Genomic DNA, 24,761 nt, shown 5'->3' with positions numbered 1-24,761 from the left:
GGGGGGGGGGAGGACAGATGGGGGATGGGACTTGCATGTGATCAACTCATGGCCATTCACCCAACAAAGGTGAGCAGGCAATAATAATTACTGGGAAGAAGCTGTCAAACCTTATGTCTCTGGAATTGCCTCACTTAAGATTTTATAGGAGGAGGTATTGACAATTCTACAACCTAGAATTGGATTAGTATTTCCAGATCAGTAATAAGATGAGACGTCTACGTTCCCTTTGTGCCTTGTCTTTGACTCCAATATGACATCAATAATAATACTTTCCAAAGCTGTTTGCAAATTTCACCTTCTCCCACAAAAAAGCACTTAAAATGTTGAGACTATTAATATATGTGTGTGTGCTTCAGAAGTGCATAAAATTTCAAGAGGAATAAGAATGAAGGAGGATTATTTTGATACACAATACTATGAAACAATAACTGATGTCAGACAACCGATTATCAATACAGCTGCTTTTAAAATCCTCCTTTTATATCTCTTCTGAAATTAACAGAAAATGTCTGTGATCTGCAGTAAACATATTAGAAACTCTAAATAAGGTCTCTCTAACATATACTATAAAATAATTTAAAAGAAGATGTAAATTATGTAAGGCTATCCAAATTTAATTACTGTCCTAGTAGGCTTCTATGTAATTACTTTTCTGCACATAGAAATTATGTTAATATGCTTTACTTTTTTATGGCTCTCATCCTCACAGCTGACTCTGCATGTCATTTCCTCGTGTTGCTAAAATTAATTCTTTTTTCTGCTCTTTCCATGATAACACTGACTTCTACCTAAAAGCCAATTATCAGTGGAACAAAAGGGAAAAAACCCTTTCATTTACTATGCAGCAGCTTTATAAAATATGTTGCAACTTTTATTAAGCAAGGAATTAGAAATTGCTCATCCAACATCATTCACATTTTTTTTAAAAAAAAAGGATTACAAATCCCCTTTTGCTGCATATAATGGCAACGTGATGGAGAATCAAACCTTTTGCATGTCTCTGTGGGAGTGAAAAATGAGTCACAATTAAATATGCCTGCATTACAAATGAATTCATTTTTCATGTGTGTACAGTTGACAATTCAATAAGGACATGATGGCTATCTCATGCAACCACAAAAGAATACTGAATACAGCAGGTTCAATAAAAGCCCTAGAAAGAAAATGGAAAACAGCCATATATGTGCACATGGCATTCATAGTGTGAAGAATGGAAAAAGAATATATATAACACCAAAGTGCAACAGTGAGAACAGACCATGGCAGGGCTATACTCTCACCTCACCTATTCAATGTGTGGGGTTTAATTGCAACGTGTGGGGCTTAATGAATCCAAGGCTGAAGTTAAAATTGCTGGACTAAACATTAGCAACCTTATATATGCAGATGATATTACTTTGATGGCTGAAAAGAGGAGGAGCTGAGGAGCCTTATAACCAAGGCGAAAGAAGAAAGTGCAAAAGCCGGGTTGCAGTTAAACATAAAAAAAAATCCAAGATTATGGCAACCAGACTGATTGATATTTGGCAAATAAATGGAGAAACTGTGGTGGCAGTGGCAGGCTTTGTATTTCTAGGTGCGAAAATGACTGCAGATGCAGACCGCAGCCAGGAAATCAGAAGACCTTTACTTCTTGGAGGAGAGTAATGACCAATCTCAATAAAATAGTGAAGAGTAGAGATATCACACTGGCAATGAAGGTCCACATAGTTAAAGCAGCGGCATTCCCCGTAGTAACCTATGTATGTGAGAGCTGGACCATAAGGAAGGCTGAGCAAAGGAAGATAGATACTTTTGAACTGTGGTGTTGGAGGAAAATTTTGATAGTGCCTTGGACCACAAGAAGATCAAACCTGTCCATACTCCAGGAAATAATACCTACTGCTCACTGGAGGGAAGGATATTAGAGGCAAAGATGAAGTACTTCGGCCACATAATGAGAAGACAGGAATGCATGGAGAATATGATGCTGGGGGAAATGGAAGGAAAAAGGAAGAGGGGCTGATAAAGGGCAGGATAGATGGATTGTATCATTGAAGTGACTGGCTTGACCTTGAAGGAGCTGCGGGTAGCCACAGCCGAGAGGGAGCTCTGGCATGGGCTGGTCCATGGGGTCACGAAGCGTCAGAAGTGACTGAACTAATAAACAACAAAATCAGCATATTTCTTTTATTTTAAGACACACTTTTCCTCTTATAAATATCTAGAAATATGGGGTGGTCTCAGAATTGCAGGTATGTCTTATGTATTTTTCCTTGTTGGTGTTTATACTGAAATTAATGTGCATCTTACAATAAATGGCATCTTAGAATCAAAGAAATACAGTAACTGTACGATGGATTGGCTCACATATGTATAAGTTCACACACGTACACACGTACAAACATAGACATAATTTTAGTCTTTCATCACTTGATCTGTCAACAGCTTGGATTTCCACTCACTGAGATTTTATCTTTGTCAGGTTGGTTGATGCTGCCAAAGTCCTCCAAGCAGACATATATGTAAGTATAGAATGGCACAGTGAAACAGACTACATGTATGGAGCATACAGGGAGAAAGCAGTCATTTCTCTGCACATTGCACTTGCCCCGAATCCCAACATACCACCTGTCACACCCAGCACTTTTTAACCTGTACCCATCATTGGCCCGGCCCTGGTTTTTATTGCGTAATGGTGTAATGTTTTGTTATTGCTTATGTTTTTAATTTGCTTTGTATTGTATTGTTATTGTTTGCTGTTGTTGTGTTGAGGCCTTGGCCTTTGTGAGCCGCATCGAGTCCTTTGGGAGATGCTAGCGGGGTACAAATAAAGTTTAATAATAATTAATAATAATAATTCTCAAATGTATTCAGAATTGTACCTACATTGCTTTAATAAACAAACAAACATGTCTGCCAGATCACTGAGTGTCCTGATTCTTCACACTATCTTTTCTTTAGCTGCTGTGTATATGCTGTGTTATATAAGGCCAACTACAGAAAGGTAGCAGCGTAAATCAGCCTTCGATGGCTGGATGTGAGCATTTTCTCAGCCTGAAAAGAAGCATATGGCATAAAACCTCTTTACTTTGATATATTTTACAATATTAATCCCTCTGTTTCTGAATGTCAGTCTTTGAATCAATTAACAAATTATTCACTTTAACTTATTTAAAATTGTGTACACCTCTCTCTCTCTCAGTCTCACTAAATATTTCAAAGAAATAGCTGTGGGAAGGAATCTAGAAGCATCTTTAAGAGTGATTTCTATTTTAGCATGATCTCCCTTGGATATTAACCCACTTTTTCATACACTCTGTCAGAGTGATATTAAAGCCACACATTTTTAAGTGTAATTACACACAATGTAACGGGATGAAGAAAGGATGCAAATCATGACCCTGGCCATAAATCTTCAGAGAGCTGAATGAGGTGATTTAGGTCTTTCAATCGGCTTGTAGTATTCTTTAAAGTGGTCAGTTAGTATTGATGAGTGAAAGTCATAAATATGCTTATCAAAAATCAGTTTCTTTGGGGTTAAAGCCTTTTCTGACATGATTCCTTTTGTTACATAAGTGGTTTTAAGGACCTGTGTCTTAATATACTTTGTGTACCATGAAACTGTTATCTTTGTTCAGACCTCTACCACTGGCCTGGAATGTATAAATATAACCCAACTTAGATGTTTTTCTTTCCAATCTTCTCCGAGAACATCTCTTGTACACTGTATGCCCAAAATGCTACCAGCTACTTTAAAGGGCATTTTAATTTCACATATTCAGCACATCTGAGAAGTGGATTGATGTCCACAAAAAGTAATACCCAATATTGCACTGCATTGAATGCATGCAGTCAGCCCTCTGTACTCACAGATTCTGTATCCACAGATTCAACCATCCATGGTTTGAAAATATTCTGAAGAATTCTAAAAAAGCAAACCTTGCAATTCTACATAAGGGACACCATTTTACTATGTCTTTGTATATCTTGGGACTTGCCTATCCATTGAATTTGGTATCCACAGGGGGTCCTTGAACTGAAACCCCAACAGATACCAAGTACCCACTGATGACACAGTACCTTATTTGTCTTAATATAATTTGGGAGTGCGTGAGGATGCATGTACATACATGCATTCACATTTGAAAGATCTCTCTTTTCAGTAGGAAACTACTGAAAATTGTTGATGTAGTGTTTGCGTTCTTCTTCATGTCAAGATGTAAGGAGTTTAGTACAGATCTATTCCAACCAATGATTAGTTGATACTAAAACAGATTAGATTTTTGGTGAGCTGCAAAATCCAGTCAACAACTTTTTGTAGCTATCCATGTTAAATCGCCTGATATCTAAAACATTATGGTGGAAGCTAAGAATGAAGTAAACATTTTTCTATCACAGAAACAGATTTAGAAATTTCTTAAATATTAAAAACACTGGTAAGTGCCTACATCTTAACAATAATATCCTTTTGAAGAAAGGAAACTAAAAAAATTCTCAGTAGAGCTGCCAATTAATGAATGTCTTCTCTGTTTGGAAGACTTTGTCAGGTCAAGAAGCAAATGCAGAAATGTAAATTCTAGCCTTTAGAATATAGAGGCATCTAGAAAAACAATTGGAAACAAAACCTTTAGCAGGTGTGTGTGTGTGTGTGTATGTGTGTGTGTGTGTATCATCCTAAATATCGAACAGGGTGATCCCTATAATGTCAGGCAAATGACATGTTTCAAGGACAAATACAAAGCACACATTTTTCATTTTTGAACCTCTCATAGTGTCAAACCAACAAAACAAGACTTCAAATGGATGGTGCATCCAGGCAGTAAACAAAGCACCATTACTTCTTACCAGCTTTGACATTATAGTCAGAAACTGAGTGATCTCATATATGAGCTCATTTAACACTGATTATTATGTGGGGATTGCAATCTGTGCTTTTAAGTAGAAAAGCAGCTGATGTAGTTTCACTGTATTAATTAAACTATGGAGGTAATAATTCTAGTACGATCTAATCTTGTGTATTCATCATGACTGATCAACTAAAGGATGAAAATAATGTGTTAAAAGAAAAGAAAAGGGATTCCGAAATCATGTTCACTTTTAGTTTTCTAAAGTTAGTTAGTTATTAGAGTTAAAAGCTGCAGCTTAGTTTTCCTTTTGTGTCCTAATGACTTCTAACTAGATTGCATCATTTGTCTTCTTACAATCAATAGCTTTTGTAATAATTTGGCACTAAGAAATCCCTTTAGGGAGGAAAAAAACTAAGATAAACCCATTAAGGTTATAGTGGCTGCCTTGCCTAAGAGGACTGTTCTATGCTAAAGCTCATGGCCATATAGACATAAAGCTGGATGGTGAGAGTAGATGCCACAGTTTGTCAACATTCATGAAGCAGTTCTCCTGTATAATTTGATATGGTGCAGTTCACACCCATTAATTTAAACTAGTAAATCACTATAATTATGATGGGAGGATATGTGTGTGTGGAGGAAACATGTGCAGATCACATAAAGTGTGGGGAGAGAAGTAAAATATATCTATGACCACAGTGCATACTCTCCCAATCCAAAATCGGGTTATCCCAGTGGAGAATTGGGCCACCTAGTGCCTGGCTCCCAGGATTTGCAGCCTTGCCTTGGATATCAGTGCTTCAAAAAACTTCTAAGACTTGTACAAAAAAACCTCTGAGAAAACCTGACCAAGTCATAGTCTCTCAGTCTCAGAGAAAGGCAAAGGCAATTCACCTCTGAACAAATCTTGTTAAGAAACCCTGGATAGGCTTTACTTAGGGTCATCATAAATTGGAAATAAGTTGAAGGTACAACACAATAACAGCAAAACTTTGCTGAATGAATCTTTTAGCACCTTTGAGACTAAGTGAGAGAAAGAAGTTGGTAGCATAAGCTTTTATAGATATTTATTTCATTGGATGCATGGGGTGAAGTGCCCAGGAACAGCTCTTGCCTATAGACAGCTTCCTGCAGTACAAGATCTTGCTACAAGCCTAGATGCCAACTCTACTGACAAATCTACTTGGAAAAAATTACCGCAAGACCTAATCACATCACTATAATATTAGATAAACTTTTACTTGATCGTCCTCTAATGTGATATAAGCCATCATCAGTGAGCCTATCAGAACTCTACACTTGGCAAGCAGACCAATCTTTGCACCAGAGGATAAACGGATATAAATCATACATTAGGAATGGGAAAATACTAAAACCAGTCAGAAAATACTTTAGTCATCCTGGGCATCCCATCTCAGGTCTCATAACAGCAATCTTGGACCATCAACAGCCACAAGAACAACAACCACAACAATAGTAGTACAAAAGAAGGAGAAATTAGAATATATCCACAAATTCCAGTCCATCAACAGTGGGCTGAGCTGAAAGAATAGTTTCCTGGGACGTTACACACATTATAACACTATGTTCATACTCTACTACGTTATTAGTGGTGCTACATTTGGGATGTCCTATACAGCCTAGGTAACATAAAAAGTTACTTTAGAACTAGAAAAACAAGGTAAGCCATATAGGTTTTTTAATGGTGGGGGAGAGCTAACATTTTCTTTATCAGTAAAGGGTGAAATATTGGTTTGTTTTTTTTCCCAGTTTTGGTGGGGAAAGGAGGAAAAAGAGACCATGGGACAATGTGACTGTTATTATAGAAAGTGTTAAGAAACCATTAGAAAATTAGGAGCTGGTTGTTGCAATTAATCTACTAGGTTCAAAGTAAACAAAAGAAAGCGCTTCTTCACATACGGCATAATCAACTTACAGAATTCACCGCCATATGATACAGTGATGGCAGCTGGTTTAGATGGCTTTAAAAGGGGATTAAGCACACCCGAGGACAGGACAGCTTTCAATTAAAATGGAATGGCAGCTTCAGGGGCAATGCATCTCTGGATAATACACGCTAGGTCTGGTTTGCACACACACAACCAGGGGAAGGATGTTTCCATCATCTCCTGCTTGTGGACTCCCAAGAGATATGTGTCTGGAAACAAGATGTATGTCTAGACAGATCCATGATCCAGTTCAACATGCTTTAGTTTATCCCATCTATGTCAACTGTCCTAAGGGACATTCTGAAGACACATGATACAGCAATCTTGCTGAAGCTGAACAGGTCTTCATCTGCTGTCTAGAAAACCACATGGGAATTATTGTATTGAGTTACGTTAAGAATGAGAAGCAAGACTCAAATGTACAAAGCAATGCATTCAGAGGACCAATGTTATGAATATTGCTCATAAACCCTATCCCGGATGACTACATTGTCCGAGACAAGTGTGGGAAGGAAAAAATTCCCTTGCTATGTTCCAAGTGTAAGCCATGTACTTGTTTGTACCTTGTAACTGACATAAATGAAAAGTGAGTGGGCTTCTGTATCCACATCACATTTCCCACCCACATCACATTCCTTGGTGAAGTCCATTACCACTAGACTAGTCCTTACCAAATGTTGGGCCTTAACTCCTATTACAGCATGGTTTGGGTATGTTGGGAATTGTAGTCCGCCAGTTACAAGGTAGTAGGCTGATGAAGTTTGCTTTAAACTATGCCAGCTTTTATGGGCAGTTTTTTGTCCACAATTTTACTTGTTTAGTATAAGCAGTGCATTTCATCCCACTTGGGTCAATGTATTAAGCAACGAGGAGTTCGATACTTGTATATCCTAATAATACACTCAATCAAGTCTTAGAACTACAAGAACAAATACTAAATAGAGCAAGGAATGCTGCCAGTTCTATTCGATAGATGGCATAATTAATTTGTGATGGCACATAAGGAACCCTCATTTTAAACTGTACTTGTGCACTAATGTTGGTTGGCTAGGCTTGTTTGTCTGCCTCTCTCACGCACAAATTATATTGCTCATTATATTGCTCTCACGCACACAATAACTTGCTCTTACACATAAAAAACATGACCCAGCTTTTGAAGGCTTGGTCTAAAAAACAGAATAAGTAAATTTTCCAGGCCCACTGTCTTTGCTTCCTTTCCCATCTGAACTGTGGCCTATCTTTCACTGAACTGTCCATCACTAATTACAATTTATAACTGAATAATAGAATAATTTTCCAGAACATTTCTGTTCCTCCACAACAGGGAAAAAGACTGTCTCTCCCTGCCATGGCTTCAATATTTCCAGAGATTTTACACCTCTTAACCACCTGTATACCTGTAATCCTCATTAGAACCTTTACACATTAGAACTTAACATTTGTAATCCTCATTAGAAAAGATGATAATACTTAATAAATTGGGAGGTAGTAAGAGACAGAAGATGACCACATTATAGTTGGGTAAAGTCAGTAATATAATCATAGAATCATAGTTGCAAGAGACCACAAGAACCATCCAGTCCAACCCATTGCCAGAGAGGAAAAGCATGATCAAAGCATCCTTGACAGATGGCCATCCAACCTAGTTTAAAACCCCCAAAAGAAGGAGACACCATCAAACTCTGATGCAGCATATTCCACTGTCAAACAGTTCTTACCATCTAATGTTTAGGTGGGATCTCTTTTCCTACAACCTGAATCCCTTGCTCCATGTCATAGTCTGAGGGCCCTTCCATAGTCATATAAACCAGAATATCAAGGTAGAAAACCCCATAATATCTGTTTTGAACTAAGCTATCTGAGTCCACACTGCCATATATTCCACTTCAAAGCAGAAAATGTGGGATTTTATTCAGCTGTGGGGAAGGGGCCTTAGTCATACAATTGCCCCTCCACATTTGCAGATTTTATTATTCATGAATTTGATTAAAAATATTCTGTCTGTGAATAGCTATGTCTTTCAGTGTTATTCTATGGTCAACTTCCTCCAGTCATGCTGGAGGGCCAAGAGATTTTAGAAAGAGCATCTCTCTAGGAATTTCTAGATCTTCCAATGCTGACATGACCATAAAATCATGTTGAAGGACCAAGAAATTAATAGTGATCTGTCTGGTAAAAAGATAGCAATTTCTTGATTTGCCACTTTTCACTTTCACTGGAAACCTGTGCCCCTAACCCCAGTGAATGTGGAGGGCTGGCTGTAATAACCCACTGTCAATACTGAGCTGTTTACACAGTTTCATAAAGAGAAGCATCAAAGGAAATGTGTGGTACTCATTCCCATCCTGTTCACATGATTTAATAAACCATCACAGCTTAAAGTGATGTGCAAAAGCGGCCCATGCAAAACCATTACCCAGCGTTGTTTCTCGATGAAAGCTGAAAAGGAGCCTAACATTCCAATATCCATAAATGGTCGAGAGCATTATCCTTTAACAGAAGATAGAGGCTCCTCTATGAAGTGCAATTAAAAGGGCCTCATCTAGCTTACTGTATGATGCAAACAAGGCATTTATTACTTAGCCACAGATGGCACCAATGCGAGGAGCAGCTCTTGACATTTTCCCTTCCCCCAGAGAGAGAAACCACCCCTCCTTCCTGGCCTCCTGAAATCTAATCATTTATAGCTTCCAGCTTGAGTCTAAAACCCGATTTCCCATCACAGGGGGATTAAAAAAGATGATCCGAGCTTGTTGTCTTTGTGTTTTTATTTCTGTGTGAACCATGTCATCCTAGCACAGTATTTTTGTGTCTCTCCGTCTCTCTCTTTAAAATGTTACTCTCAGTCTTGCTTTCAAAAAAAATGTAACTTTTGTTGTTTACACTGAGATGTGCATGCTAATATGCAAGCACACTGACTTTACATCAAGGTGAGGCTGTGTGAGGGGCACACAAAAATGAAAAGCACAGATGTGTCACAAGGCTGTCCTTCCCAATATTACCATCCGTTCTTGATGGTGTTCAGTGTACCTTCTCTAAATCACACTTCCCAGAGAACTGACTTCCATTTCAAAGGAAACAATAGGCAACCTTTAACCCCTACCAGATTACAAAATGTGGCTGTCAAAGCATTCTTTGTGAGCCAGCATTGAGGCTGTTTATTAAAATGCCAAGAAGTATCAAACCACAGTAGGGTTATTTACAAAGTGACTCGTAAGCTACAATATTCAGAAATCCTTAAACCAGAGAAACATAAACGGGAAGATAAAAATAAGAGACAAACTGTTGCTTGTATGCAAAAAGGAAAGTACAATAGAGTCTTGCTTATCCAACATAAATGGGCTGGCAGATCATTGGATAAGAAAAACATTGGATAATAAGGAGGGATTAAGGAAAAGCCTATTGAACGTCATATTACATTATAATTTTACAAATTAAGCATCAAAACATCATGTTTTACAACAAATTGACACAAAAACCATTTCAATACACAGTAACGTTATGTAGTATTTATTTTATTTATTTACAACTCTAATATGCCACCCTTCTCACCCCAAAGGGGACTCAGAGCGGCTTACAAGATATATACACACACACACACACATACACATATATACACACAATATATTAAAATATTAGCATAGTACAGTATCAGAATTATATATTACTATACTGTACTATACCACTATAATGTAATAATATTAGTAATATTACATGTAATAAAAATATATAATTATTATATTATATTATTATTATTTGTATTATATTGTATTACATTATAATATTATAAATATTATATGTATATACAATACAATATATTATATTATTAGTAATTATAATTATAATAGTAATTACTGTATTTACAAATTTAGTACCAAAACATCGCAATGTATTGAAACAGCTGTGGATCCAGATGGGAGGCAGACTGCTTTGGATAATAAGAACGTTGGATGAGCGAAGGTTGGATAAGCGAGACTCTACTGTAAAACCAATGGCTGTTCAAATCTTATATTACTTCTATAGCTATGCATATTTATACTTTTCCACCTGAAATCATATATATATATATGAAAATGTAGCTTCTCTGGAAACAGATCTGGCCTTGTAACAACTTTTCCCCAGTCTTTGATTCTCCTTCTAGCCATGTACACTTGAACATTTCTCTGAACAAACAGCCTATTTGGCCTCTTTGTTTAAATGTTATTGACTGATATTCAAGAATAAAATAAAGATTGAGACGATTACAAGAAATACACACAAATGTGGAGTTGATCTTAATAGAAGTATTCCATTCTAAATATACTCAAAGAAAGAAAAGACAGTAATGATGTATTCTGAGTTCTGTATGGCATCATCCTTTAATAGCAAATCGTAAATGGTAAATCACGTGTATTAACATCCCTTTAAGTCCCACCCTATCAGACCAATTTAAGATTGAAAATACCTATTGAGTCAGAAACCCAGTTATTCTACAACAGTGTATGAACACAAAAAATGGTAGAATACTGTTTCTCAACCTCTTCCCCCCCCCCCCCCGCAACTTGCAACCTATACACCTTACATGTTATTTATGGAAGTATTTATGGTCATAATTCAAATGTTAAGCATTTGAAATGGGTCTATTTACACTGAAACATCTTTTAGCAAACATGCATTTTTTCCGAATATAATACTAAATGTGCTGAATTTGGTTCCCCCTAAAAACACAGTATCTGAATACCGAACAGGGGTACAAATGATGGAAGAGAGGGATATGGTGGTCTATGCTTCATGCATGTAATTTCCCACTTCTCATCATAGGACAACCTACATTGACTGATGGCTTTGAGAACTGAAAATCTGTGGAAATGAGTATCCAAATGATTATGTATCTTAATGGCTACTATACCTTATCAGTTCACTAGGCACTCTCCTCATCCACTTCATAAACATCCTTATCTATCCCCACATACATAAGAGTTCAGTTTTAGTATTTGGGGGTTGTTTTCCTATTAAACGCACACATACACACATACGCACACACACAGAGCAATAGGTGCTTAGAAGACCCGATGATCTTAAACCAAAGTAAGGATTATTCCCTTGCTCTGCACACTGCACCCATAATAGCTGCATTGAAAAGAGAACACCAACAGAATACAGCCCAGAAATCCTGTTATTTAGAAAGATGACCCAATTTTGCGAAGCTGAAAAGAAGCAACCTGCTGCATTGGGAAAAAGCAGGCCTGTTTCCCTCTTCTCTCCGGAGAGGGATGATGCTGATTACGGCAAAAGAGCTTTAATTCTTACCTGATACGAGCAGTTTTCCTGGTGTACCATCTCAGTGCATCATACAGAAAGCTGATACCAAGAGCCAAGAATGTATGCAGAAGCTGCACAGTTACAATTTTACAGCATCTGAAGGAGAAGAGAACGCCCTTGTAAGGCAAGAGGCTTCCCGCAGATTAAAATGGATGCTGTTTCTGCTGTTTCAACCTGCGCAATGGCACTGCCTTTGCTAGAGCGGAGGAGAGCAGAGCTGCTCTCCTCAGGGAACTCGCAGAGGTTTAATAACATGTAGCCAAGACCGCTCTGGGAGAACGGGGAGGGGAGCCTCACTCATCACTAACACAATCAGCCAATTATATTGTACACACAAAGAGAAAGATCAGTGTGGGGCTGGTGTGACCTTCTGGTGCTTTATGAAGGCGGCTAACTGATGTGGAAACATGCTAGTCCTCATTAAAGAGAAAAGGGAATGCAAAAAGGATAAATCAATACACTGCCTTGAACTGCTAGCATTATTCTCCCTGCAGTGATTTTTGCTAACAGTGCACACAAGATCATATGTGAGCCTGTGGCACCACAGCTCTAAGAACTTTAAAGGAGACAGTGCATTTTAATACATCCAGTAGAATTAAAAAAATATATGTGGACTTAAATGATGTGTTCAGAAAATCTTTTTAATTAAGAATCTTGCCTTATTCGAAAACCATACATAGGATGCTTGTGTTCAGCAGAACCACCAGCATTTTATTAATAAGCAGGAAAGATATTAAATTATCCAACCACATCCAAAATATGTGGTCCAGATTTTGATTGCTAATTTCTAACATACTTGGTATTGTCTTTGACCAAGTGGTTTCTATTATTGTTATCAACTCTACAGTGCAATATTATAATGTCATCAAGACAAGTGTTGGAATGGATGGAAATGCTTCTTGGTCAGTATACTGTTAAAACAGGCATAAGAGGAATCCTTCCAAATTAATTCTGAATCTGGGTAAGACCAAGCTACACACATAAAATGACAACCTAAAGAATACAGGAAAGCCCTAATTTCAGCTACTAGACAGATGGTAAAATGCAGTCAGTAATAAATAAGTTAATACCATGCCCCCTGGGACTCACATCCCAAGTGGACCAACCTACAGCACAAATGGCACATAGGGTTTTTTCCCCCCAATACTCTATACTTCTACAAGGATTATTAGAGGTCTCACTCCTGGCCCAAGCAAGCTTTCTCTCCATGCCTCATACTACTTCTACCAGACTTGTATAGCAAGAAGGTTCATGAGTCATGATGTTGGCACTCCGCTTCCTCCTTTGCTCCAACCAAAACAATGTCCTCAAGTGGATGCACTCACCAGCTTTTGTCCCAGTCCCCCTCCTGCTCAGCTCGGTCCATGGACATTCTGTACTCACAACATACATGCTCAACCTTTTGTGCCACTTCATGCAAAATTTTTCTTCTCTTTTAATTAGAAAAACAAGCTCTGAAATTTGTTTTCCTGCCAGAGATCCAGGGAGTCATAGCAGGTCTATGAGGCTTCACTGTTGTCTTGAGACCTGACAGTCCTTGGATGAGAACAGAAATAATTCCATGTGCATACTTTCCTCTGGAATCTGAATTGCTTCAAAACAACAAAGTTTGTCCTTTGAAATTTATAACAACTAAACAAGGGTCATGATGAATATACCCCTAAGCCCAGAAAATGTGTGGATCTGACTATATATTGATGTATTCATCATCCACTTTAAAGTTATGTAAATAATAAACAGTTATTATGTTGTTTTCTTTAAGTATTCAACATTAAACCTCCATTTATGCTTTCTTATTTTTCATCAGCCCTTGTTTCACATTTTTAGCTAGTAATATATCACCGGAGCCCCCGGTGGCGCATTGGGTTAAACCCCTGTGCTGGCAGGACTGAAGACTGACAGGTTGCGGGTTCGAATCCGGGGAGGGGTGGATGAGCTCCCTCTATCAACTCCAGCTCCTCATGTGGGGACATGAGAGAAGCCTCCCACAAGGATGATAAAAACATCAAAATAATCAGGGCGTCCTCTGGGCAACGTCCTTGCAGACGGCCAATTCTTTCACACCAGAAGCGACTTGCAGTTTCTCAAGTTGCTCCTGACATGACAAAAAAAAGTCTGTGTATTTTACATTGTTCCTTCTCAAAATTCATATGTCCTTCCTTTGTGTCTAATGCTGCTTACACATGCCATAAACTGTGTATAAACTAAAGAGAAGGGGGCAATGCAATTCAGCCTTATCTGGCTCCTTTGCCATTCTCTTTCTCTACACTCTGTCCTTACAATGGATTCCTGAGTATATGTTACACAACAGGGCAATCAGATGTGCCAAATCCATTTCTTTCAGAGTATCATCTCTATGAAAACAGCTCCAAATCCAAGAGCAAGCACCAAGAAGGCCTTCTCTGTTTAAAGGGTCCTCCACTCAAGGTTGCTAAGAAACCTCTTGTTTAACAAAGGAATAACATTCTCAAAACCAGTGGTCAATTTGAAGGAAATTAAAAGGAGAAGGGAACTATTCCTCCATAATAAAAAGGACTTGGAATTGAGGAAAAGGTCGAAATGATACTGATTTAACAATACTTATCTCCACCAATGGACTTGACTGTGTTTAACTATGAGCTTTACTGCACCCTCAGTTCTACTCTGATAATGTTTAGTTGAAATTAGATGTGGCCATAAAAAACAGGCTGAGGATATGGCTGCCTAGACAATTTTGCAAATGTGCTAATCTGTCCACCCCTTCCTTTCTGTAAAATTCCATGAATAAAACTGACCATGTGTATAATAAAAGTTTTACTGGAAGCATATAGGGTCAGCGCTAATGGAAACACGTTATCCTGTGGTTAACGCAAACATGGAAAAGCAAGATTAAGAAAGAATACATGGACCATGACAGTTCCTAATTATGGATAGGACACTGCAGTACTTGGGCCATTTAAATAATGTAGATTAATCCTTCCCTCTCACAAGATACCCCTCCCAACACATATACAAAGAGGGGGCGGGAAAGGAGAACAATTTAATACCCTGAACATAAGCAGCACTTTTATTTTAGGGATGAATATGGAGAGCTTTTATTCTTTATATGCATGCAGCAGGAACTAATGCAATGCAGTTGTAAATACGTAGCTGTATAATTAGTACAGAATATAGTGTAATTAGCCTGGATTAACAGCACACCTTCATTCACAAGGAATGTGTCCCATGGGTATTTTTTTCTGTGCTTGGATTCAGTTCTTGGAACATGGTTAGAATAAACCATTTTTAAAACCATTTATATATTAAAAAAATCCTATTTAGAGTGCTCTTTTGCCCTACCCATAGAGGAAGGATCATTATTAAGGCTTAAAAAACTGAACTCCAGGGCATGCAGTAGATCGGTACTCCTGGTAATGGGTAAGACTCAAGACTTTTAGTTATTTTTCCAGCAAAAGTAAAAGGATCAATTGTAAAAAGTTGAATTTACAAATAGAAAATAATCCAAGCTCTGGACAAAATTCAGTTTTCTGTTTCTACCACTGCAGAATCACCAGACCGATTCAGTCAAAACTTATGTAATTCCTACTGATTTAGGGGGTCTCCTGCTTGGGATTAGCAAATAGATTGGACTCTATGATGGTACAAAGATTTCTTTCCTTGGCTCTATTCCACACAAATGTGATTACGCCTAAATCTGCTTCAGGATCAATTTAGAAAGTAGCTATGTAGCTCCTGAGAAGATGAACAGTTCTGTTATTAGGACTTCCCATGCAACCAAGATGTATATGCTAAATAGATTAAAAACATCTTAATTTCCTGAATCTCTATACATTTTCCTTTAAAAATGTGGTTTTGAAATTAATTTTAATGTGCTTTTTATTTTCTTCAGTAGTACTCTGTAGTTTGGTGTAGGGCAGCATTTCTCAACCTGGGGGTCAGGACCCCTGGGGGGGGGGGATTGTGAGAAGGTGTCAGAGGGGTCACCAAAGACCATCAGAAAAATCAGTATTTTCTGTTGGTCATGGTGGTTCTGTGTGGGAAGTTTGGCCCAATTCTATAATTGGTGGGGTTCAGAATGATCTTTGATTTTAGGTGAACTACAACTCCCAAATGTCAAGGTCTATTTTCCCCAAACGCCATCAGTGTTCGCATTTGGGCATATTGAATATTTTTGCCAAGTTTGGTCAAGATCCATCATTGTTTGAGTCCACAGTGCTCTCTGGATGTAGGTGAACTACAACTCCAAAACTCAAGGTCAATGACCACCAAACCCTTCCAGTATTTTTTGTTAGTCAGGGGAGTTCCGTGTGCTATGTCTCCTTCAATTCCATCATTGGTAGAGTTCAGAATGCTCTTTGATTGTAGGTTAACTATAAATCCCAGCAACTACACCTCCAAAATGATGAAACACCCCCCCCCCCCCCATATTCAAATTTGGGCATTTTGGGTATTTGTGTTAAATTTGGTTCAGTGAATGAAAATACATCCTGAATTTCAGATATTTACATTACCATTCATAACAGTAGCAAAATTACAGTTATGAAGTAGCAACGAAAATAACGTTATGTTTGGGGGTCACCACAACATGAGGAACTCTATTAAGGGGTCACCGTATTAGGAATGTTGAGAACCACTGGTGTTGGGTATGCAGAGAAAGTCATAAATTTAAAATTATGTATATATTTTTTAAAACTCCAATTATATTATATAACCTCTTTGTGACTAATATTGAAATGTCACATAAATCCTAGTGAAGTTATTGTTTGCTTTACACATCACCAGTCTATTAACAACTGGAGTGACTCAGAGCTGTTTCATATCGCACAGATTTCTGACAAGAGTGGCCTCTTTCTTTCTAAAGGGATCTGTTAAGGTGTAAAAATAAACAACCAAACAGCTGAGTCTTGTTATGGATTCACAATTGAGAAGGTTTTCCTTTATTTTTCTTTCTTCTGAGGAATTTGTAGACCTTCATATGGATCAACTTTGACTAACTAAAAGACGTGTGCTTATGTTAAGGACCAATCCTATAACGGTCTCAGAGATCAAAAACAGAAGGCATGTTTGAGTTAGTGAGACTGCAAAGCTAAAAACAGAAAATAAGGGCTTTCTATACATTTAAAAAATATGCCCATAAGATATGGGCTGCAGTAGCACAGTGGTTAAAGCCGCTAGCTGAAAGAATGGCTGCTGACTGGAGGGTCAACAGTTTGAAGCCACGAGTTGGGGTGAGCGCCCGATTGTCACTTCTAGCTTCTGTCAACCTAGTGGTTCGAAAGCTTACAATGCGAGTAGATCAATAGGTACCACCTCGGTGGGAAGGTAAAACGGTGCCCCATACAGACATGCTGGCTAAAAGATTGGAGAAGCCTACTTACAGCAAGTTCCTTCTGCATGGAAAATAGAACAAGAGCACCTTCCCATGGCCAGAAGTTGAGCTTCGCCTCCTGATGCCGAAAATGCAAAAAAGGCCTAGGCCTTTACCTTATCTGTGTATTGTATGTTGCATTGTTCATGTAAAATAAAGGCATTGAATGTTTGCCTTAAATGTACTGTAATCCGCTCTGAGTCCCTCCGGAGAGATGAAGCGGAATATAAATAAAGTGTATTATGATATCATTTATATGTGATATATACAACAAAATACTATTTTATTTCATGTTTTAAATGTTTTAAATGTCCTTTTATCTTATCTTATGGTGAACTGGCCTATTGATTTTATGCCTAGTTATATATTGTTGATTTGTGTTTTGGTTAATGTATGTAAGGCATTAAATTTTGCATTATTTTTGTGTAAACCATTTTGAGTTCCCGCAGGGGTGAGAATACTGGTATATAAATACTGTAAGTAAGTAAGTAAGTAAGTAAGGAAATAGATAGATAGATAGATAGATAGATAGATAGATAGATAGATAGATAAATGGTGGACTAATGCAGCCTAAAATCTAATGTCATTGAACCTTGGCCTAATTATGAAAGTCCCTCTAGAAGTACTAATTTTGGCTTCTGGAAAAACAACAGTTTGAAAGGCGAGTTCAAAAAAGATTGAGTTACAGTTAACTAAGGAGTTAAAAAGAAGTTGAAGAAGCAGTTCTTTCTATTCTTACTACTGAAAAGTAATGATAATTATTGATAATTTTTGATTAACTTTTTTGCGGGGAAAACAGAATGTTAAAACATCCACAACATGCCTAAACAGGGAGGCATAATTTTGTAACAATAGCCGTAACCACAGTTACAGTTACAAATTGCAAAGGGAATACAGCATTTTGTTGTTGTTCATTCGTTCAGTCGTTTCCGACTCTTTGTGACCTCATGGACAGCCCACGCCAGAGCTCTTTGTCGGCCATCACCACCCTCAGCTCCTTCAAGGTCAATCCAGTCCCTTCAAGGATGCCATCCATCCATCTTGCCCTTGATCGGCCCCTCTTCCTTTTTCCTTTCATTTTCCCCAGCATAATTGTCTTGTCCAAGCTTTCCTTTCTTCTCATGATGTGGCCAAAGTACTTCATCTTTGCCTCTACTATCTCATTACAAACCTATTTTAGTTATACATACCAGTTATTTTAAAATGGAACAAATACAAGTTACTTATTATTTGCAAATTGATGACATCCAAGGTTTGCTCAAGAATGATATGCCTGGCAAGGAGGGAGGAAGAAAGAAAAAGAGCAGGCAGACGGAGACCAAAAGTGGTCCTCCTCTCCATCAAAATGCAGTTCCTGAGAAAATATGACCTCAGAGATTCTCCGAAGGGACAACAATGATGACAATGGTAAGAATGACAATGACAGAATTGTAGAGCTAGAAGGATTTCTTCTGTAAAGTAGGAATACAAAGCTACATCACCCCCAAAATATGTTTATTAACATCATTTAAGGATGAATAATTTATTTTCTTATTCATTTAAAGATAATAAATAAATAAGCTTTATTTATTTCCCAGCTTCCCCTCAGAACTGGGCTGCAAAACAGTTTAGGTAAATAAAATTCCAGGGAAATGAAGCCTTCAAAAGCAAAAAAGTTAACTTTATTTGGTAATGACACTCTGCGATAGAAAAATTGAAATAATGTGGCTGGGTGAGCTTTTGCACAACTAAACCTTGTGCGCCAGCTGTGCCCGTACCTTGGGAAGTCTGACTCAGCCAGAGTGGTCCACACTCTTGTAACATCCTGAATAGACTATGCACTCTTATGTGGGGTTGCCTTTGAAGACTGCCTGGAAGCTTCAACTAGTCCAACAGTTGGCAACCAGGTTGCTCAATGGAGAGGCATACAGAGAGCATACAACCCCTCTGCTTCACCAGCTCTACTGGCTGCCAATATGCTACTGAGCAGAATTCAAAGTGCTGGTCTTAACCTTTAAACCCCTGAGCAGTTTTGGCTCAGATTACCTGTCCAAACATATCTCCCATTACAAACCATCACAAAGTTTAAGATCAGCTGGAGAGGCCCTGCTCTCGATCCCACCATCATCGCAAATGCAACTGGTGGGGATGAGAAACAGAGCCTTCTCTGTGGTAGCTCCTTACCTGTGGAACTCTCTCCCTTGTGACACCAGATTGGCTAGCTCCCTCCTTTCATTTAGAAAGAAACTCAAAACCTGGTTATGGGACCAAGCATTTAAACTATAGAAGCAGCAATCGAGAATAAGACTCAAGTGATAGGAATGGCAACAGACAGATTTTAAGTCTGCGTTATTTTAAACACATGCCTTATTAATGTAATGTTTTAATGAATTGTTTAAAATGTGTGTTTATGAATGTGAGTGGCACTGAATGAGTGCTTGTTGTGAAGCAGCCCTGAGTCCCCCCGTCGGGGGTGAGAAGGATGGGGTACAAAATAAATAAATAAATAAATAAATAAATAAATAAATAAATGTTTGCCTATAGCAAGATAATACTGGAAACAATAACAAAGCAAACTAAATTGACAATGAAAGTTAAATTGGCAATAAAATAAGTCACCCAATCACAAATTAACTTTTTAAAGATCAGTGCAAACAAGTTTCTTATGCTCTCCATCCTTTTTCCTTACACACATATTTATCTTAAAGATAAGGAAAGAAAATCTGCAAACCACATCCCAGCTCTTGCTCATTTCCTCTGTTTGGTGACTTGGATCTGGCCTCAAGTTTCCTGGCTAATCAACAAAGGAAATCAGCCATGAAAGGAAATTACTTAAGGGGGGTGAGGAATTCAAGAAGAGAATGGAATGCCATCTGGAAGGAACATTTCAAGTATGGGATATCTTTTCTCTGGGCTGAACACCTTGCTAACATGTCCTACTTGAACTGAGAACATGGGGTATTTTCACACCACATAATAATAGCACTATATTCCACTTTAAATGTCACAGCACCCCATGGTATCCTAAGGTTTAGGGATTGGTGAATCACTACAGCTTTCTGGCTCAGAACTATCTCTTTCAAACCATGGAAAGAAATGACTGAAGCACTCCAAATCATTATGCACCTAATTGTTCATCTTAACTGTTTTAGGTTGCTAGATGTTTTGATTGTATAATATTTTGGATTAGTAAACTGATTAAATATGAAATAGATGGAAGCACTGTCAGGTGGATCCAAAATTAGTTGGGAAAACATGCTCAAAGATTTGTCATCAGTAGCTGCTCTTCAAGCTAAAAAGAGATGTTAATGTTTTGTCCTAGTCTTTCACTTTTATATCAGTGACTTAAAAGTTGGGGTAGAAGAAATCCTTGTCAAGTCTGCAGATGACAGAAACGGGAACATACTGGAAAATAAGAACAGAATTCAAAAGGAATTCAAAAAAGATAAACTAAAAAAAGTGTAGAAAGTAATAAAATGAAATCAAGAGAGAGGTGCAAAATTCTACATTTAGGGCACAAAAACCAAATGCACAGGTGTAGGATGGGGACTACATGGCTCAGCAGAATTACCTGCAAATCCCAGGACTTCACAGGATGTTGCTGCCGCAGTTAAATCAGGCATGGGCAAACCCTGGCCCTCCAGGTGTTTTGGACTCCAACTCCCACAATTCCTAACAGCCCCAGGCTCCTTCCTTCCTTTCCCCCCTCAGCCACTTATACCTGAGGGTGTTAGGAATTGTGGGAGTTGGAGGCCAAAACACCTGGAGGGCCAGAGTTTGCCCATGCCAGAGTTCAATCATCACCATCACCAACATCATGCCCTGCTTTCCTCTCTTGATCGAGGCCTAAAACAGAATCATAATGCTATAATTGTATAGTGTGAAAGGTTCAATATTTATGAATATTATATAAATGAAATTATGGAAGTCCTCGTTGTCATATAATGAACCAATTTTCAGTCCTAAAATTCTGAATTTTTATATTGGATGTCATCCAGATGACTGCATGTACTGAAGTGGTATTTTCCAAGTGACTTTTTGGAAGCAATTCTTCTTCAAGGAACTCTGCACTATGCATTTTAAATATAGCTGCTTTCAATAATTACCTTTAAAAAAGGAAGGTTTGAAAAGCAAAAGATGGTGCATGCATAACAAGGCAATTAAAAAAAAATCAAGACCTAGTGCTAAAAGGAGCAAAGAGGAAAAGGTTGATTGGATAAGAAATACTATCACGCAAGGGAGCTTCTGGTGGAACAATGGGTTAAACCCTTGTGCCAGCAGGACTGCTGGCCAACAGGTCAGCGGTTCGAATTTGTGGAGAGTGGGTTGGGCTTCCTCTCTCAGCTCCAGCTCCCCATGCGGGGACTTAAGAGAAGCCTCTCACAAGGATGGTAAAACATCAAACATCTGAGTGTCCTCTGGGCAACATCCTTGCAGATGGCCAATTCTCTCACACCAGAAGTGACTTGCAGTTTCTCAAGTAGCTCCTGACACACACACACACAACACACAAAAAACTATCAAACACATTTAGGTACTAACACTATTTTGAGACATTTCAAAACAAGCCAACCACTATTATTTCCATAGGTGGATAGGACTTGAAAAATGAATGATCAAAGAACATAAAGCAGGTTTATGACAAAGGGAAGATGAAAAACATCAGTGGTGAATCCTTGCTTTCTATGCTGAATGCTCGGAACTGCCACCTACTGGACAGAAGAGAAAATAAACAAGATCCTCATATCCACGAGGATACATTCCAGTGCTTTGCATGGATATGGTTATCTAAAAGCACTTGGCTTTCAGGATCCTTTGCTCATGAGAGTTGGCCTCATTAGGAAGAAGAAGAAAGGGAAACAGAATGGCCTGGCCATGTATTGCGCGCGGATACATCCAGGCTAACAAAAACATATTTTTTTCTATTTTGTTTTTGAGAGACGGCATAAGCAAAGCAAAACAAAGCAAAACAAAACAAACAAAAAAAAAAACAAAACTGCAGACACCCTGGATGATATAAATCAATGGCTTCTTATCAATTGAATTTTCACTTTCAATTGAAAAGGCAGGAATTTCAGTGGACCATGCTGCTAGTAATTTCGGAATCTCTGTATCACAAATAAAGAGTAGTCACTTTGGGTATTATCCTGTGTCTGGATGAAGATGAAGTCTTCAGTATGCTTTAAACCTCCTTTGGTGTTTCATGTCCTTTCCCTGTTGCTGTAAAACCTGACAACAAATCGCTCTTATAGTATTTTTAGCAATATTTTATTACTGGGCGCTCATCATTACTGTCCTCTGAGGCTGAGAGTGCATGTCTTGCCCAAGGTCACCCACTGGATTTTCATGCCTAAACAGGGATTTGGACCTTGCCCTCCCAGAAGCCAAGTCAAACACTCCTACTATTACACCTTTGGCTCTCTTTAGTGGCGAATATAGTGATGGATCCTTCTTCAAATATCTATAAGTGGAATTGTTTGATTGCAGATAAAAAAGAAATGTGTCTTTAAAAAAATAATGTTGATAAAATTGCTTTATTAGAAAACTATGATATTTTAATGGTTAGACAAAGGCGTTACCCAGCTCTGGTTTTGGCTTTAACGAATAGCTTTATTTCTTTATGAGTTATTCAGATTTACATGCATGAGCGTTTGCAAATGAATAGTTTTAACAAAATCTGAAAATACATTCCCTAGCTATAATTCCCCAAAGAGGTTATTATCAAAAATGCATCAGTTCTTGTCAGATTTACAAGTTGTGAAGAGAGGAATTAAAAGTATTTTGGGAAAATGTCCAAATAATACAGTGCAGTAAAAATACGGCGCTGTGTAATCATATGACTTAATCTACATGTTGCCTAATATGTATGAATGACTGCCAGAAAAAACAGCAGCACAAAACACTTAAGAAGCCAGTCCTACTTAGAGATGTCAGCCAACATTTTCTTATCTCCTTCTCTCTGAACCGTGATGGGCTGAGAGTAAAAATAAATACTCTCAGTGCACTTAAGTTCGCACATGGTTTGCATTCACCAAGTCTGCTGGAATGTTTCACAGCCCTCCAGGCTCCCGGTTACACCCCAACCTGGTATTTCAGGTATTTCTATGACTTCAAATTCTTAATCCTCTAAGCAGCTGAAAGAAAAAAGAAGGGATATAGCTTCAGTCAGGAACGCAGCTAACATGCAGAAATTATAAAACGCCTGTGGGAATACCTTCACTGAAAGAAGGCCTCAAGAGAAATTAGTTCCCTTTAAAAGATTATCCAGGGAATAGCGGCATTACATATGTAACATATTGCAATTTGTCTTCCAGTACTATGGCATTAAACCAGGAGAAGGTTCCTTTGAAAACACAACCCTGTGACCTGCCCATAAGCACTTATTTCATACTGTAACTTTATTCTAATAATGAATACTATGTTCCAATTCAGCCTGCTTCCTTGCCTGAGTGTCAAGAATGAGTTCTGAATTTGAAATAATCATGGATTCTCCCTTCAGATTTCAATTTTATTTGGTGTGGATATATTTATTAAATTAGTAAAGAATGGAGCACCCAGTGGCACAGCAGGTTAAACTGCTGAGCTGCTGAACTTGCTGATTGAAAGGTCAGCAGTTCAAATCTGGGGAGCAGGGTGAGCTCCTGCTGTTAGCCCCAGCTTCTGACAACCTAGCAGATTGAAAATATGCAGGCAACAGCGCTCCATGCCAGTCATGCCAGCCACATATGGACAACGCCAGCTCTTCGGCTTAGAAATGGAGATAAGCACCACCCCTGGGAGTTTACCTTTACTTTAAGAATGGATACTAGTCACACTGGGAAATATTGAGAACCTTTTTGGTCAGAAGTGACTAGAGAAACTGTAAGTCACTTCTGATGTGAGAGAATTGACTGTCTGCAAAGACGTTGCCCAGGGGATGCCTGGATGTTTTGATGCTTTACCATCTCTGTGGGAGGCTTCTCTCATGTTCCCACATGGGAAGCTGGAACTGACAGAGGGAGCTCATCCACACTTTCCATGGATTCGAACCTCTGACCTGTCGGTTTTCAGTCCTGACGGCACATGGGTTCAACCCATTGCGCCACCGGGTGTGTGTGTGTGTATTCATATTCATTGGCAATCTCTCATTCAAGTACTAACCAAAGCCTATTCTGCTTCCAAGATCAGGTGTGATGTGGTGCCTTTAGGCACTTTTGCATGATGCTATTAATTTTATAATAAATGTTTTCAGCTACATCATCATATTTTATGACATTTAACTCTTGTTTCAGAGTTTTTCTTTAAGTAAATGGATATTCAATATTACTTAAAAGTCTTAAATGCTTGGTGTGTGTGGATATAGATATAGATATG

General features: G+C 38.3%; 1 protein-coding gene across 9 annotated transcripts in view; it reads right to left on the bottom strand.

Annotated features, from left to right (window-relative positions):
• SCHIP1 (schwannomin interacting protein 1) overlaps positions 1 to 24,761 on the bottom strand; it is a 520,084-nt gene that overhangs the window by 40,455 nt on the left and 454,868 nt on the right. Inside the window, exon 1 of one of the 9 annotated variants that reach the window (XM_060767619.2) lies at positions 12,071 to 12,345. The exons of the other annotated variants lie outside the window; for them this stretch is intronic. Within the exon in view, the coding sequence (XP_060623602.1) occupies positions 12,071 to 12,100 (30 nt within the window). The 5' untranslated portion in view covers positions 12,101 to 12,345. Of the gene's footprint in view, positions 1 to 12,070; positions 12,346 to 24,761 lie in introns of those variants that run through there. 9 annotated transcript variants of the gene reach the window in all.

Source organism: Anolis sagrei, chromosome 3, assembly GCF_037176765.1.
Source record: "Anolis sagrei isolate rAnoSag1 chromosome 3, rAnoSag1.mat, whole genome shotgun sequence".
In the NCBI taxonomy this organism is placed as follows: Eukaryota; Metazoa; Chordata; class Lepidosauria; order Squamata; family Dactyloidae; genus Anolis; species Anolis sagrei.
The sequence above is the reverse complement of the archived record's forward strand: the minus strand, read 5'-3'. Positions and strand labels throughout refer to the sequence as shown.